At 42.0% G+C, this 17,699-nt stretch overlaps 1 protein-coding gene and 1 long non-coding RNA gene across 2 annotated transcripts; one reads left to right on the top strand and one right to left on the bottom strand.

Annotated features, from left to right (window-relative positions):
* The first annotated feature begins 7,703 nt into the window (after positions 1 to 7,703).
* Positions 7,704 to 12,755, top strand: LOC138955543 (uncharacterized). The gene is made up of 2 exons (XR_011452263.1): positions 7,704 to 10,983; positions 11,047 to 12,755. It is a non-coding gene; the product is annotated as an uncharacterized lncRNA (long non-coding RNA).
* A 1,856-nt stretch (positions 12,756 to 14,611) lies between these two features.
* LOC138955546 (uncharacterized) lies at positions 14,612 to 17,240 on the bottom strand. Its single transcript, XM_070327133.1, has 2 exons — positions 16,701 to 17,240; positions 14,612 to 14,832 (listed from the first exon to the last, which is right to left on the bottom strand). Exons 1-2 carry the CDS (start codon positions 17,082 to 17,084, stop codon positions 14,713 to 14,715), a joined length of 504 nt encoding a protein of 167 aa, XP_070183234.1. The 5' UTR covers positions 17,085 to 17,240; the 3' UTR covers positions 14,612 to 14,712.
* Positions 17,241 to 17,699: the final 459 nt, after the last annotated feature.

Raw genomic sequence — 17,699 nt, 5'->3', positions numbered from 1 at the left:
GTTTTAGTTTCTTGATTCATTGTTTCCTTTCTCAGATTATGGACCTCCCATTTATTGAATACAGCCTATATGGTGCAAGACCAGTTCAGTGCCTACTGTTCACCTGTAGCAAGCACATCATGCCAGTGATATTAGAGACTCGCTATTGCTCCTATGAGGGGAAGAAATAAAGAACGAAAAATTAACTGGACAGTTCCGGAAATTTCTAGAAGGTAAGGGAGATAACTGTTCACCTGTAGCAAGCACATCATGCCAGTGATATTAGAGACTTGCTATTGCTCCTATGAGGGGAAGAAATGAAGAATGAAAAATTAACTGGACAGTTCCGGAAATTTCTAGAAGGTAAGGGAGATAACTCTTTTTTGTCTGTGGTCGCCATACCTCTGAGATGGCAAGAGGCAGGAACAAGATAGTGTGCACGTACACTCCCTAGGTGCCGCAGATGTGCACCTGGGTTTTAGTTTTTTGATTCATTGTTTCCTTTCTCAGATTATGGACCTCCCATTTATTGAATACAGCCTATATGGTGCAAGACCAGTTCAGTGCCTACTGTTCACCTGTAGCAAGCACATCATGCCAGTGATATTAGAGACTCGCTATTGCTCCTATGAGGGGAAGAAATGAAGAATGAAAAATTAACTGGACAGTTCCGGAAATTTCTAGAAGGTAAGGGAGATAACTCTTTTTTGTCTGTGGTCGCCATACCTCTGAGATGGCAAGAGGCAGGAACAAGATAGTGTGCACGTACACTCCCTAGGTGCCGCAGATGTGCACCTGGGTTTTAGTTTCTCGATTCATTGTTTCCTTTCTCAGATTATGGACCTCCCATTTATTGAATACAGCCTATATGGTGCAAGACCAGTTCAGTGCCTACTGTTCACCTGTAGCAAGCACATCATGCCAGTGATATTAGAGACTCGCTATTGCTCCTATGAGGGGAAGAAATGAAGAAAGAAAAATTAACTGGACAGTTCCGGAAATTTCTAGAAGGTAAGGGAGATAACTCTTTTTTTGTATCCAAACAAAGGAGGTAAAGCTAATGATAATGGGATAGCGAGCGTCTTAAATTGCTACAGGGCTCCGCTTACTCCCGGGCGAAGCCGGGCTTAACTGCTAGTACATATAAATAAAAGAGAGTGTCTGTCTGTGTGTCTGTCTGTCTGTGGTCGCCATACCTCTGAGATGGCAAAAGGCAGGAACAAGATAGTGTGCACATACACTCCCTAGGTGCCGCAGATGTGCACCTGGGTTTTAGTTTATTGATTCATTGTTTCCTTTCTCAGATTATGGACCTCCCATTTATTGAATACAGCCTATATGGTGCAAGACCAGTTCAGTGCCTACTGTTCACCTGTAGCAAGCACATCATGCCAGTGATATTAGAGACTCGCTATTGCTCCTATGAGGGGAAGAAATGAAGAATGAAAAATTAACTGGACAGTTCCGGAAATTTCTAGAAGGTAAGGGAGATAACTCTTTTTTGTCTGTGGTCTGGCAGGAACAAGATAGTGTGCACGTACACTCCCTAGGTGCCGCAGATGTGCACCTGGGTTTTAGTTTCTTGATTCATTGTTTCCTTTCTCAGATTATGGACCTCCCATTTATTGAATACAGCCTATATGGTGGAACACCAGTTCAGTGCCTACTGTTCACCTGTAGCAAGCACATCATGCCAGTGATATTAGAGACTTGCTATTGCTCCTATGAGGGGAAGAAATGAAGAATGAAAAATTAACTGGACAGTTCCGGAAATGTCTAGAAGGTAAGGGAGATAACTGTTCACCTGTAGCAAGCACATCATGACAGTGATATTAGAGACTTGCTATTGCTCCTATGAGGGGAAGAAATGAAGAATGAAAAATTAACTGGACAGTTCCGGAAATTTCTAGAAGGTAAGGGAGATAACCCTTTTTTGTCTGTGGTCGCCATACCTCTGAGATGGCAAGAGGCAGGAACAAGATAGTGTGCACGTACACTACCTAGGTGCCGCAGATGTGCACCTGGGTTTTAGTTTCTTGATTCATTGTTTCCTTTCTCAGATTATGGACCTCCCATTTATTGAATACAGCCTATATGGTGCAAGACCAGTTCAGTGCCTACTGTTCACCTGTAGCAAGCACATCATGCCAGTGATATTAGAGACTCGCTATTGCTCCTGTGAGGGGAAGAAATGAAGAATGAAAAATTAACTGGACAGTTCCGGAAATTTCTAGAAGGTAAGGGAGATAACTCTTTTTTTGTATCCAAACAAAGGAGGTAAAGCTAATCATAATGGGATAGCGAGCGTCTTAAATTGCGACAGGGCTCCGCTTACTCCCGGGCGAAGCCGGGCTTAACTGCTAGTTGTTACATAATCGCAAGTCTTTCAGCAGGGACAGTTCTGTGAAAGTAACTAAAAGACAATTCTCTGAAATTCTGATCACTTCAATGTCCATCGTTCAGTGAAAACGACCATCCGAGTTGTCGAGAAGAAGTTCTGAAACACGTCACGTTCCAAATCAAAAGACGACATTCTATTCTCTTACCGTTACGTCATTATTCTTGGTTTACGGTACCATTCGGCGGCTTTGCTACGAGTATGCGATAGTCTTGGTTGACCGAGACCTTGAGGTGATCCCAAAGAAAACTCCTCAGCAGCAGTCCGTCAATATTATGAGTTATCTATACGGCTTGTGTCTGTGTGTGTGTGTGTTCACGATGCACGGCCAAAGTTCTCGATGGATCTGCTTCAAATTTGGTGGGCATATTCAGGTATACCCCGGACACAACCTGGTCGCTGAGAATTTTCAACACGTGCTCTCAGCGCGCAGCGCTAAACCGATTTTGTTTTTTCTGTTCATCTTTCCAGATCCATTACCAGTAACTCTTCCTTATCTTCTCCAGTGTTTTGCGTTTATCTCCCTTCCTTCGTGTGGCGTCAATCCATATTCCCGTTACTATTTTTAGAAGGTCACTGCACTGTCCAGAACGCGGCTTTCCTTGCATGTACCCGTAAGTTGTCCTCACTGTAAAAGTGCAAAGGTCGAATCTATTTATCGAAAAATCCACTGTCATCTATCTCTATATATTTATATATATATAGATATATATATACGACTTATGTGTGTGTGTGTGTGTGGTGTGTGTGTGTGTGTGTGTGTGTGTGTGTGTGTGTGTGTGTGTGTGTGTGTGTGTGTGTGTGTGTGGAGGCAACACCTGTGGATTGTAGAGTTCTGTTTGCGATGGGGTCTGGCGGCGTTTGTCTGTCTGTATGTTCTGGCCTTTGAGAAGCCATAACAGTTAATATAGGGCTTAGAAATAAGCTCTAAAGTTCTCAATCCCGTTTGAGAGGACTTCGCGTTCAAATGTGATTGTGGTGTTTCGGCACTCGGTTACATTTGACGTCGTCGACAGGGATGGGACTCGACATGATATGTTCAGGAATGGCATTATGGCCACTGAATCATTTTCGTGCTGTTCCCATTCCACCAACCTGGGAGGGACCTAAGCTTGGCGGGTCCATGGTTCGGAACTTTGGGCACAAAGTTCATTCAAAGGGGGTCGAGTGTGACAGGGAGGCTACCGTCGCCCTTCACAGCAGACCCTGCAGAGTTGTTCGCCTTAGAAATTGTGAGCTATTTATAGCTAGCTCGCCCGGCAACACCTGTGGATTGTAGAGTTCTGTTTGTGATGAGGTCTGGCGGCTTTTGTCTCTCTGTATGTTCTTGCCTTCCTTTGAGTGGGCACAAACTGGTGGATGAAAATGTTCAACACGTGCTCTAAGACGGCGAACCGCCACGCTGTCTGTCTCTGTCTCGCGATTCACCCGGCGAAGCCGGGTATTCCTCTAGTTTTTAATATGCTGACTGTTAGCAAATGATAACAAGGCATGTCGAGAAAAAAGATATCAAGCATGAGCCTTTTAGGCGAATGCTGATATCGTTTGTGAGACATGACTGTTGTCATTTGCTAACAGTCCGCATATTAGAAATAACGGTTTTATTACCGTTTAATTCGACCAAAACAAATTTCGAAGCGACCCCGCGAATTAGACAGAACAGCCGCAATGGGAACTGGAGCGCCTGATTATGCCTGTCAGTCAAAGAATTCTCGTGACCTAGCTGCGTCAGCCAATCAGAGTAATACTCCTGACGTGATGAATATTCACAGATCAAATGCGTTTGACACACAACAATCTCACAAGATAAACGGGAACATGCCAATACGTCCCAATACCATTACGTCCCAGTACCATTACATCCCAGTACCATTACGTCCCAGTACCATTGCGTCCCAGTACCATTGCGTCCCAATACCATTGGGTCCCAGTACCATTGCGTCCCCGTACCATTACGTCCCAATACAATTACGTGCCATTGTGTCCCCGTACCATTAGGTCCCAATACTAGTGAATTTAATTTCTGAGATGTTACTGTAGCAGTGTAGCGACACGTTTTGTAATAAAAGTGCGTTTTGTAATAAATTTATTACAAATCGTGTTCGGATTACACAATTTTTATTACAAAACGCGTTCAACACGATTTGTAATAAAAATTGTGTCGGTACATTATACGTTATTTGCGTGTTTGACCAAAATATGACATTTTACACAGATCGAGACAGTCATTGTTCTCCGAGACCGCGCTAGCGGTCGAGGTGAACAATGACTGTCGAGATCTGTGTAAAATGTCATATTTTGGTCAAACACGCAAATAACGTATAATGTATCGATCGAATTCCTTTCAGGTACTATGACTTTGTTGTTGTTTTGACGATTGAACGAGCACACAAACACATGCATGCAATCCACATGCAATCAAACACATAAGCTTCATATTTGGGCGTTTCAGGTTGACCGAAACTTCAAAGGAACTACAAAACACACGTCATGTACTCACTTTGTTGTTGTTTTGACATTGAACAGCACACACACATGCAATCAAACACATGACGTTTTTTTTTTTTTAGTTCCTTTGAAGTTTCGGTCAACCTGAAAAGCCAAATTATAAAGTTTTGTCGGCCTCTGACGTCACATGACTCAAAGAAGGGAAATCCAATCTCCAATCGATACATAGCAGTATTTCACAAATAAAAATAAAATAAAAAGATGTGTACCGCTTAGTCGAGATGAAGTGAAGTGGAAAAAAATAAAAATAAATAAATAAATAGATAAATGTTTGTTCATGGGAGAAAAAAATCCTTCACGATATAATCAGAAACTGTAAAGGGTATTGCATGTCAGTTTGTTTGTTTTGAGGCGCTCCTTGCTTTCCTTACAGGTTTTCTGAGGAAACCATGTTCTTTCTTTTAAAATGAACTGAAGCACGCTAACCTAAACCGAAGTGTAAAATTGATATGTGCTTTAGCGGTGCTCGACACGAAGAAAAATACCGAAACAGTACAGTACACCGCTTTGTATTCCACTGTATGTAATCGAGCATGACATGACTGTAGGCTTATTTACTGAGTAGACGATGTTTAAACCCGTTTCTGAGAAAAGCTAGACTGACTTGTCCAGTCATCGAACCTTTAGCACATAGACACCGAGACACACAGATAGCGAAACCCATACACGCACAAATGTAGACACAGACACCTACATACATACGTACATATAGCTATTCTGATGGACACGTGGGGGAATTCGGGGGCTGTGATTGGATGGTCTCACACATCCCTTTTCCGATCATCAAAGCATAACGATACAAAAGTTGGCCATTTTTGCCGATATCCAAACGATATCGGCAATAACAAAGACGCGTGGTTCCGGTTTCTTCCACGTGTATAAAGTACACGCATACCTCGCCAGGTTTGTTTCTGTCACTCTGTGACTAGTCGACAGACGATGCCATTTGCTTTGTGTGTGTTTTTGTTGTTGCTTACTGTACGTGACATAGGCCCTACATTACGTGTAAAATCCAGTTCTTTAACAGGCAACAAACCTTGCAAATTTCCAGAAGCTGCAATCTGAAGCGACCTATCTCGGATTCTAGCAGACGATCTCTCCAATGTTTAACACAAAATCAGCAAACTCTCCTGTCACATATAACGTCCATTGTATAGTGCAATGTTGAAATGAAGTTACCGGTCTGAAACATTTCGTCGTTTCTTCTGAGACAATCCTTGTTCTCTTATCATCTACAGATTTACCGCTGTCTTCACCACGCGAATTCCCAACAGAAGTCAGACTTTCGAACATACAATCTACGTAGGCAAGCATGATACGTCATGACGTCATATGATTCCTAACATATTGACGTAATGCTAAGCATCCGGTTATCTCGAGTTTTCTCCGTAATACATGTCCGTGGGTTTTTCAATGTTCGGTTATTTCCGTGGCTTCATGCGGAAAGGGAACCGTCGTCTGCAATCAACGACATGGACCATTCTGGTACTTGTCGCTGACAAAAACATGATTCTAACACAGAATTTAATGTCAGAATAGCTATATAAACGCTATTGTGTTTTCAGCGTAGCAATAGGGTCCGATATTTAGACTCGAACAAGTATAATGCGACTCGTCTTCGACTCGTCGGCATTATACTTGTCTCGTCTAAATATCGGGCCCTATTGCTACGCTGAAAACACAATAGCTGTTAATAACACACACACACACACACACACACACACACACACACACACACACACACACACACACACACACTGCCCACCGCAGCGTTCAAGCATTGCTCAAGTAACAATTGTGTTGGGACGTAATGGTACGGGGACGTAATGGGATTCCTTTATGGGACGTATCGAGATGCAATTTTCTTGGGACCTATCGACACGCAATTTTGTTGGGACGCAATGGTACGGGACGCAATGGGATTGCTTAATGGGACGCAATGAGACGGCATTTTTTTGGGACGCAATGGTACTGGGACACAATGGTACTGGGACGTTTTGGCATGACCCCAGATAAACCATGTTCAACATGCGTTTCGGTTGCTTCGCTTTTTCTTGTTGAATAGAGAGCGACAGATTTAGAACCGACGGATGGTAAATGACGTAAAGATACATTTGACGTAACGCGAGTGACGCAATTTCACTTGATTTTCCGAACTTAGGTAATTCAAGTGAGCGGGTCGGCATTTCACACTCAGAGGATGGGCGGTACCTTGCTGTTCCGTAAAGCACCCACCGACAAAACTCGCTTATCGGTATTTTATTAGATAAAGAGAGTATTATCTAACAGCATTTGAAGTGTCATTCTGTAGAATAAATCACGCTGATATGTGACCGGATCTGACAAAATGGTAGATAACCCGATTTTTGGAAAATTTTAGCTATGCATATCATCTGAAAGCTTAGAAAACAAGCTTTCATGTGATGTTTGAATGAAAAGGATACTCCCAAAAATGAAGACTCAGGAGCAGTTTGAAATACGGGTATTAATGGCGGCCATTTTGAGGAAATTGGATTAAAGTTTGGACACATTCAACAGCGAAGAGTCCCTAGCAACCATGCTTAAATTTCGTTCTAATGGAATAAAATGTGTACAGAGTACACTAAACAACAGTGTTATGCTTGTTTCCATGGTGATTTTGCATCACTGTAGGATTTGTGAGATTTTTAAAGTACAGTTGATAGTGTGATTCGAGAAACTAGGTCTCACCAAAATAGTAGTCAAAATTATCCATGCTCTTCCATAAAATACATAATGCTTTTACGCCATGTGCAACTTAAACCTTCTCTCAAATAATTCATTGTCTTAGTTGATGTGAGCTTGGGAACGACAGTTACGGTACACATGCACTCTGGTGCATCCGTGTGAACTCGTGGTACCTCTATACTATCGGGGATTCATTAAGGTTTCCGAGACTGAGTTTTATTTCTATTGAATTGGTCTCGCGGAATAGCCGATTCTAAAATTTGCATATGTAAAACGATCGCTTTTTTAGTACAAGCCTCTGGAGTAAATTTTGTGATTAATGTTTTTGTGAACAAGAAACAATTGACAGGTGGCTTTGTTCCATCTCCCTTTTTCCCTCCGCCGCGATGTAAAGTTGAATAGTTGAAGGTGACGTTAGGCACTAACTAAAGAAAGTGGGGCTGCCTGACACCCCTCGAGTTGAATGGGTTAATCTTGTGACACCGGTGCACAGGATGTGAACGCTAAAACTGTGCTTTTGCTTGGAATCTTTGAGGGAAAAAGACGTGTATTTGGTGCGGCGTGTTTTCAATGCCGTTGTGACATGTCTGTCACGGCCGGAAATCTTTCCGGAATGTGAGGATTCTTTTGCTGGTAGGTTAAAACAATTTTCTTTCTGTAAATGGGTAGGCGGTGAAAAGAATAGTATGTTGCTTGGGGGGAGGATATATTTGAATGTTCAAGTAGATTGTTTTGTGAGTTGAGATGGTGGGGAAGATTTTTGAGTGTGAATGTTTTAGAAGACCGTCGTTTGAGAACACGGTATTGTAGGCATGTTATTTGGTAGGAATGATGTGTTTTGTTGTTTAATGAGTTAGCTTGTGGTAGTTGAAATTGTTGATTTGTTTACGTATGCTTACGGCGTGCATTCTGTGGTTTTCAGGATGGCCGAGTGTGCGACGGGGTTTCAGTAGACGGGGTTTAGTTAGGTTTTTTTCTTTTTTAGTGGGTCGTAGATTTGTTTTTATAGACTAGGTTTTGTTAGTGAAGAGTAGTTAGATTTAGTGGAGAGATTTTGGTCAGATTTTGTTAGAGTTTTTGTAGATTTGGTTTTTTTTAAAGAATTGTTTTTTTAGGTTGTTTTTTTAGATTTCGTTTGTGTAAATTAGAGTCTCATTGTGGGTTTTTTTGGATTAAAGTTGAGAGTGAGGATTTAGAGTAGAGTGTAGTTTGGGGAAAGGATTTGGTGTGTTTTAAAAGGGTATCTTTAAGGGAAGAATGTAGTTTTAGAATGAAGAGTGAGAATATTGTTTTGTTTTGAAGTTGTTTAGTCCTATACAGTGAAAGTGTTGTATTTGAAGATAAACCCCCGTTATCCCACATTTTCCCCATTTCATCGTATGGAATAAAAGAACCTGGGTAATATAACTTGTGTCGTCTGCTTTAGTGTTTGAGTTCAGTACGAAAGAGGAAAGTAGATTGGCACACGGTTACATTTGGCGCTGCGGAGCAAGGGTGGGTAGGGGGTGTTACTGTTAGGGCTAGGATTAGAGTAGGTTAGGGGACCCCGTCGCACAGGGAGAGGATGGCAGGCATGCAGTCCGGACGCGGGCTGGTGTGGAGGAGACAGGCGTGTGTGAAGTTGGAGGGAGTCCGGGCGTGACGTCGACGGATGTGGCTTTGTTGTCAACATTGCTATTTAGTTTGTTAATCCGTGGAAGAAAGGATTACAGTGATTAACATTTCTTTTTACTCTGTTAGTCCACAGAAGGACTTCAACGATTAACATTTCTTCGGACGTTTGTGAAAGACTGTTTGCACACCGTGCAAAGAGACAGAGTTGGGGAGTGGACCAGCCCTGGAAGAGTGTGGTTGATTATGTTGATTTGATATTATGACTGACATGTGTAGTTGTATGTTTGATTACGCTACATGGATGTGATGTGATTACTAACACTTGTGGTTGTATGTATGGGTGTTAGTGTGGTTTTTGTTGCAAGCCGTGTGCTTGGGGCGTGAGTATTGCGCTGTTGATTTGTTTCAAGGATCGAAACATGGTGAACAACATAATGTTGAAATACCGTCATATCATACATATTGGAAGGGAAAAGGATGGTGAAGGAAGGAAGGAAGGAGAGTGAAGGAAGGAAGGAAGGATTGTGAAGGAAGGAAGGAAGGATTGTGAAGGAAGGAAGGAGAGTGATGGTGAAGAAGAGAAGGATATATATCATAGTAAACTTCATATACTGTAGACAGGGTGCCTGGGACGCATTCAACTTGTATCAGTTTACCACAAGGACGCCCAGAGGTGGTGGTATTTGACAGGTTTTATGTTGTCTCTAGCCGATTGTCTACGCGCACATATTTTAATTTGTTTGAGTAATGGCGTCTCCAGCCTCGTACGCCTCAGGAGCAAGGTATGCTACCTGTAAGGGATTAGATAACCTTTTTCTTCCTTTTTGCTCTCTGCTATCGTTTGGTTTGTCTTTACTGTCTTCTCTGCTCCCATTTTTTAATTCTCTTGGCTGCACGTTTTAGGGATTCTTTGGTTTGTGTATGGCGTCTCCAGCCTCGTACGCCTCAGGAGCAAAGTATGCTACCTGTAAGGGATTAGATGACCTTTTTCTTCCTTTGTGCTCTCTGCTATCGTTTGGTTTGTCTTTACTGTCTTCTCCGCTCCCACTTTCTAATTCTCTTGGCTGCATTTTTTAGGGATTTTTTGGTTTGGGTATGGCGTCTCCAGCCTCGTACGCCTCAGGAGCAAAGTATGCTACCTGTAAGGAATTAGATAACCTTTTTCTTCCTTTTTGCTCTCTGCTGTCATTTGGTTTGTCTTTACTGTCTTCTCAGCTCCCATCTAATTCTCTTGGCTGCATTTTTTTAGGGATTCTTTGGTTTAAGCATGGCGTCTCCAGCCTCGTACGCCTCAGGAGCAAAGTATGCTACCTGTAAGGAATTAGATGACCTTTTTCTTCCTTTTTGCTCTCTGCTGTCGTTTGGTTTGTCTTTACTGTTTTCTCCGCTCTCACTTTTACTGTCTCCTCTGCTCTCGCTTTCTATTTTCTTGGTGGTATTTTTTAGAATTTGAGTTCTGGTGCTTATTGATGTCTTTGTTTGAAGACAGTGTGTATACTGGTTTTGTTTATTAGAATTAATATTAGTGGATTTTTGAAGTAGATTCTGAAGGATTGTATGGTTGCCTATGAATACTCCTGTTGAATGCTTTAATTGTGATGAGTGACATTGGGTTATTGCTGATTTTTAACTAAAGGTTTGATATTCTGGGTGAGTTTTAAGGACTTCCAGCTTTTTCATTGCCTTGGCAAGTGGTCATTTTGTTAGTTGATTAGAAGATTGTGTTGCCAAGTACAGTTGGGATACAAAGAGGGGACATGCATTGATAAATCGTAAAGGTTGTCAGTATTTTGTCCTGATGTATGCTCAAGAGAGATCAGATGCTTTGATAAATCGTAAAGATTGTCAACATTTTGTTCTGATGTATGCTCAAGAGAGATAAAATATTTGATAAGTCGTAAAGATTATCATTATTGGTTATCTGGCAAGTGGTGAACATAATTCTTTGTAAAGTGAACCATGGAACTGCCTCTGTTAAAGATGAGTTGTGATTTTTTTGTCAACTTGTGTGAGTTGGATGTCGACAGGAGATAGGATTATTGGCACTGGAAGGATTATGTGAAATTTGTATTTCAGAACCTATTAGTTTTAGAGAAATATTGTATTAGTCAGTTGATGATTGTTTTTGTGTGAAAGTTTTTGAAATGATTTGAGGATGGAGAATATTATGTTTTTGGGAGGTTAAATATTTTTTTGAATTTTTCTGATTCTGGCATGTCGCCAGGAGACGACAGTCTAAGTTGGGGAGGATGTGAGCTTGGGAACGACAGTTACGGTACACATGCACTCTGGTGCATCCGTGTGAACTCGTGGTACCTCTATACTATCGGGGATTCATTAAGGTTTCCGAGACTGAGTTTTATTTCTATTGAATTGGTCTCGCGGAATAGCCGATTCTAAAATTTGCATATGTAAAACGATCGCTTTTTTAGTACAAGCCTCTGGAGTAAATTTTGTGATTAATGTTTTTGTGAACAAGAAACAATTGACAGGTGGCTTTGTTCCATCTCCCTTTTTCCCTCCGCCGCGATGTAAAGTTGAATAGTTGAAGGTGACGTTAGGCACTAACTAAAGAAAGTGGGGCTGCCTGACACCCCTCGAGTTGAATGGGTTAATCTTGTGACACCGGTGCACAGGATGTGAACGCTAAAACTGTGCTTTTGCTTGGAATCTTTGAGGGAAAAAGACGTGTATTTGGTGCGGCGTGTTTTCAATGCCGTTGTGACATGTCTGTCACGGCCGGAAATCTTTCCGGAATGTGAGGATTCTTTTGCTGGTAGGTTAAAACAATTTTCTTTCTGTAAATGGGTAGGCGGTGAAAAGAATAGTATGTTGCTTGGGGGGAGGATATATTTGAATGTTCAAGTAGATTGTTTTGTGAGTTGAGATGGTGGGGAAGATTTTTGAGTGTGAATGTTTTAGAAGACCGTCGTTTGAGAACACGGTATTGTAGGCATGTTATTTGGTAGGAATGATGTGTTTTGTTGTTTAATGAGTTAGCTTGTGGTAGTTGAAATTGTTGATTTGTTTACGTATGCTTACGGCGTGCATTCTGTGGTTTTCAGGATGGCCGAGTGTGCGACGGGGTTTCAGTAGACGGGGTTTAGTTAGGTTTTTTTCTTTTTTAGTGGGTCGTAGATTTGTTTTTATAGACTAGGTTTTGTTAGTGAAGAGTAGTTAGATTTAGTGGAGAGATTTTGGTCAGATTTTGTTAGAGTTTTTGTAGATTTGGTTTTTTTTAAAGAATTGTTTTTTTAGGTTGTTTTTTTAGATTTCGTTTGTGTAAATTAGAGTCTCATTGTGGGTTTTTTTGGATTAAAGTTGAGAGTGAGGATTTAGAGTAGAGTGTAGTTTGGGGAAAGGATTTGGTGTGTTTTAAAAGGGCATCTTTAAGGGAAGAATGTAGTTTTAGAATGAAGAGTGAGAATATTGTTTTGTTTTGAAGTTGTTTAGTCCTATACAGTGAAAGTGTTGTATTTGAAGATAAACCCCCGTTATCCCACATTTTCCCCATTTCATCGTATGGAATAAAAGAACCTGGGTAATATAACTTGTGTCGTCTGCTTTAGTGTTTGAATTCAGTACGAAAGAGGAAAGTAGATTGGCACACGGTTACATTTGTAAAGCATAAGCTTGATATTTTAAGTATTAGGCCCTATTATTAAAGTTCATTTTTACGAACCGAAACAATAAGTCACAGAGTACTGATCTGACTTGGGTTTTATTTGTGGTTACTTGAGTGAACTTAAATATGAACGATACATCAATCTCATTAAAACATGAATATTTCAAACGAATCAGAATGGTTGAAGTCGATTGTCCTCCATACAATAAATATACAATTTAATTGAAGATAAAACTAAGGAAAAAGTAGTGCAAGCAAAATTTTCCCACTGAAAACCGAAACAGAAAAGAGAGAGAGAGAGAGAGAGAGAGAGAGAGAGAGAGAGAGAGAGAGAGATAGAGAGAGAGAGAGGGAGAGAGAGAGAGAGGGAGAGAGAGAGAGAGGGGGGGGGTGCAGCTTTGAGTCTAGAAGGCAACAGCTGTAACTGTCAGAGAACCAGGTCGAACAGACGAATGTACTGGCAAATACTTTGAACAGAGGTAAGTTTATAATCTAATAATTTTTGTATCAGCATTTTGCTTTGCTATTCCTTACCGTTATCCTTCAACTACACACAACAGGTTTGAAAGCAAAGAGTCTCAATAATCCTGATTCACAAGTCAATCCAAATAATAAACACAATGAACTTCATGATTGCACAGATCTGAAGTCAAGCCAGTTCCATTATTTAAAATGTCACTCCAGTGATCCTTAAACTTGAAAACATTTACTGCCACAAAGTCCCGGTAGCATCACAGTGTGTAGCCAATGTAGTGTACACAAAAATGTACTACAATATAAACCATATACTATGAGTAGATAGAAAGCAGGTTAGTTGGGGGGGTGGGGGGGTGGACACATCACATCCCTCTTGTCCTCGCGCACAAACTCACGAATCTGGGGGAACAGGTATGTTTGTCGCTCACGCGAGAGTCCGGGGGTGGGCAGAATCAGTGGCATGTCTGCCAAGGCTCAGAAAGCTTCCCGGCTGACCAGCGGGTAATGTTAACGTGGCTCATTGCTGTGCTCTCTCGCACGACCTCGCACAAATCATCGAGGCTGTCGGCAGGACACCTCGGATCGCCGGAAACTTCTTTAGCAGGCCAAAGGCCCAGTCGGGGGCAAACTTTGTATGCCCGGCTGGCATGAAGTGTACATTGATCTCTGTGTGAAGGCCTTTCATGACGCGCCAGATCAGGTACCACATTACAAAGTTATGTTTGTTCTGCCCTGAACAATTGTCACAATGCAGACTGAGCACTTGCTCTCCTAGTCCGTATTTCTCGAAGAAGAAGTGGAAGTAGCTGATTACAGCAGTGGACCCTTTACTGCAGTTGACGCTTTTGTCGACAAGAAAGTTGACTTGTTGAGGGATGGCCTCACAGTTGACACAGAAGATGGCACATTTCCTCGGCACCAGGAAATACATTGGGCCCGGTTGTGCAGCGTTACTTGGAAGATGCACCTGCTGCGCAAAATCAAAGCTATAATGAACAGCAATGGGGCGTGAGTTTGGGGCAGTCTCCGTGAGTGTCAATCAATCAATCAATCAATGAGGCTTATATCGCGCATATTCCGTGGGTACAGTTCTAGGCGCTCTGCAGTGATGCCGTGTGAGATGAAATTTTATACGGCCAGTAGATTGCAGCCATATCGGCGCATATTTACCTTTCACGGCCTTATTCCAAGTCACACGGGTATGGTAGACAATTATTAACTGTGCCTAAGCAATTTTGCCAGGAAAGACCCTTTTGTCAATCGTGGGATCTTTAACGTGCACACCCAATGTAGTATACACCGTGAGAGCGGTCAATCCAATCCCCTGGACAGCCGTCTTGCACTGGGCTATTTCATCCTTGTAGAATTGACGCTCTGCAACCACTATACTCAAGTGTCGCTGTTGCTACAGCATAAGTTCACCCTTCTCTTCGTCGGTCAGGTTTGCACCGCGAAATATCTTGGTGTTGTTGCTTTGGCACCTCCAACACAAATCCGTCATTGGTCTGCATAACTTGAGGGTGTCCTGGAACAAATTAATATCAATCATCACATAACACGATCACTCACTTTCCTTTGCTAATAGTTGGTCAATAATAGGTGTGACTTGTAATAATTCTATCTTTGATATGTTATGACTAAAATTAATTGAATCTAGTTTTGAAGAAATACAAAAAATGTAGAAAAAAACGAATAACACACGTACACATTGAATGCACAGTGCCCTGCAGTGTCATTACAAATAAATCTGTAATTATTATTTATTTTTGAACACAAGCATACATAGCCAGCAGACGCCCAATCAGTACTAAAATTAGTGATACATAATACACAACTTACATTATGTTAAGGCAAAAAAAAGAGGTCTGTTTACGGTAACAGAGGCCAAAAAAATAGGGTCGGTAGGTCGGGATTATTATTTTTTTTTCTTCCAAAAAACCATATTTTTACGTTATTTTGCACCAAAAAAAAAGAAAAGATTTATTTATTTAATTTTTTTTTTCCAAATGCCAAAAAAAGTCTAGGGTTGCGCGAAAAAATAGGGTCGGTCGGGTTACCGTTAACAGACTATTTTTTTGTTGGTCTAAGGTAAACACAGAATCAGCAAACAAGAACAAAATAGCAACGCTGCAAAGACCAATCATGACATACATACACAAAATATTGGTTCACCCCGTCCCATGTATAGTCACATGCACCACACACCACATGCACACACACACACACACACACACACACACACACACACACACACACACACACACACACACACACACACACATAATTATACACATGGCCAAACATTCACACACATGCACAGGCACACACACGGGAAAACACACGCTGCCTTCAGCACACACACACACACAGGCTACCAGTAAATTCGTCACACGGTAGATTCGTCACCTATGACGAAGTTACCGGCAGGGGTGGGCGGGTGTTTATGCTAAAGAGCTTATGCTTTCAGATGTTTGATTTGTGGGAGAGATTCAAGATTCACATTTTTTAGAGAGAGAGAGAGGGAGAGAGAGAGAGAGAGAGGGAGAGAGAGAGAGAGTGTGTATGTGTGTGTGAGAGAGACTGAGAGAGAGAGAGGGAGAGAGAGAGAGTGTGTGTGTGTGTGTGTGTGTGTGTGTGTGTGTGTGTGTGTGTGTGTGTTTGTTTGTTTGTGAGAGAGAGAGAGACTGAGAGAGAGACAGAGACAGAGAATGTATGTGTGAGAGAGAGAGAGACTGAGAGAGAGAGAGGGAGAGAGAGAGAGTGTGTGTGTGTGTGTGAGAGAGAGAGAGAGAGAGAGAGAGATGAGAGAGAGAGAGAGAGAGAGAGAGAGAGAGAGAGAGAGAGAGAGAGAGAGAGAGAGAGAGAGAGAGAGAGAGAGAGAGAGAGAGAGAGAGACACGGACGTACATACACCCACATCCATGACACGCACGCACACACACGACACACACACGCACGTACACACGCACTGACAAACACTCACACACTGACCATCGCACATACACACACACACTAAAACACACTGACATGACACACACACACACACACACACACACACGCATAAACACTCACACACTCACTAACACACACACGACTTCAACCTCACTGTCAAGGAGGCAGAGAAACTCGGACTACTGTGGCGAAGTTACTGTGGCGAAGTTACCGGGACCGGTGACGAATCTACCGTGTGACGAACTTACTGGTAGCCCACACACACACACACACAAACACACACACACACACACTACACACACACACACACACACACACACACACACACATTCTTTGAAAATGAGAAGCACATCCGGCATACAATCATGTGCAGTCATTCAAAACATGGAGGAAAACAACACCTGAAGAAATGATAGAAAAGGGGTAAGGAGTAAGAGCTTACCTTGATCTGTTTACAGTTACATGAAAACTGCCTCAGCATTTGTAGCAACTCTGGTGGCGGTACACCATTACAGTCGTCCATTTGCTCGTCGCCTGGTCCACTGATGCGAACAATGGGTTCCTCGATTTCTTCTCCGACATCGTCAAATTCCGATTCGGCCAGAAAAAAGTTGTCAGGCAGCTGGTTTTCAGTTCGACGTCGTTCGTCATCGTCGCTCTCACTGTCACAATCGCTTGACTCGCTATCGCCTTCTGGACGCTCACTACACTGATTCCCGTCGGAGAGAAAGTAATCGTCAATCAACGACTTCAATTCTTCTCCTTCCGCATCGAAAATGTTTCCTGCTTTGCAAGAATTCAGCAGAAATGCTAATCTTTTCTCCATGTTCGCAGTCAATCGCAACCATAGAATGATAGATCTATGATCGCAACATACGAACACAAGCGATAGAGAGGCATTACTTCCCTTTAAGACCGCTTCGACCAATCACGAGTGCTGTTTCAGCCGAGAACGGACATTGTTACCAAGGAAGTTTTTGAAAGTGACTTCTGATTGGTAGAAACCTCTTTCTTGTGTACGCCCAAAGAATTGCGTGTTAAACCAGAGATACTGTAGCAGATCTCTGGTTAAACTTCATGGTTAGCCAACATGATTTAACCTAGAAGCTGGTTTAAAAATAGACACAGTGACCTTTCGAACGCTATACGACATGATGGGGTTCTGTAAAGGATTATGCTGTCATTCTTGTTGAAAAGTCGGTCAATTATAGCGTCCTTTGTCTTTATTTAGAGCATGGTAGGTTGATTAAATATCGATTTGGAGGCATTTATAAGCCAATATAGCTATTCTGATGGACACGTGGGGGGATTCGGGGGCTGTGATTGGATGGTCTCACACATCCCTTTTCCGATCATCAAAGCATAACGCTACGAAAGTTGGCCATTTTTGCCGATATCCAAACGATATCGGCAATAACAAAGACGCATGGTTCCGGTTTCT

Source organism: Littorina saxatilis, unplaced genomic scaffold (genome assembly GCF_037325665.1).
Source record: "Littorina saxatilis isolate snail1 unplaced genomic scaffold, US_GU_Lsax_2.0 scaffold_649, whole genome shotgun sequence".
In the NCBI taxonomy this organism is placed as follows: Eukaryota; Metazoa; Mollusca; class Gastropoda; order Littorinimorpha; family Littorinidae; genus Littorina; species Littorina saxatilis.
This window is presented reverse-complemented; position numbering and strand designations above follow the sequence as displayed.

Bases quoted from the DNA above. Each gene is read 5' to 3' on its own strand.
- LOC138955546 (XM_070327133.1), bottom strand. From the start codon at position 17,084: ATGGAGAAAAGATTAGCATTTCTGCTGAATTCTTGCAAAGCAGGAAAC. The intron at 14,833-16,700 runs GTAAGCTCTTAC...AATTTGTTCCAG, and splicing joins GTAACTGTAAACAGATCAAG to GACACCCTCAAGTTATGCAG.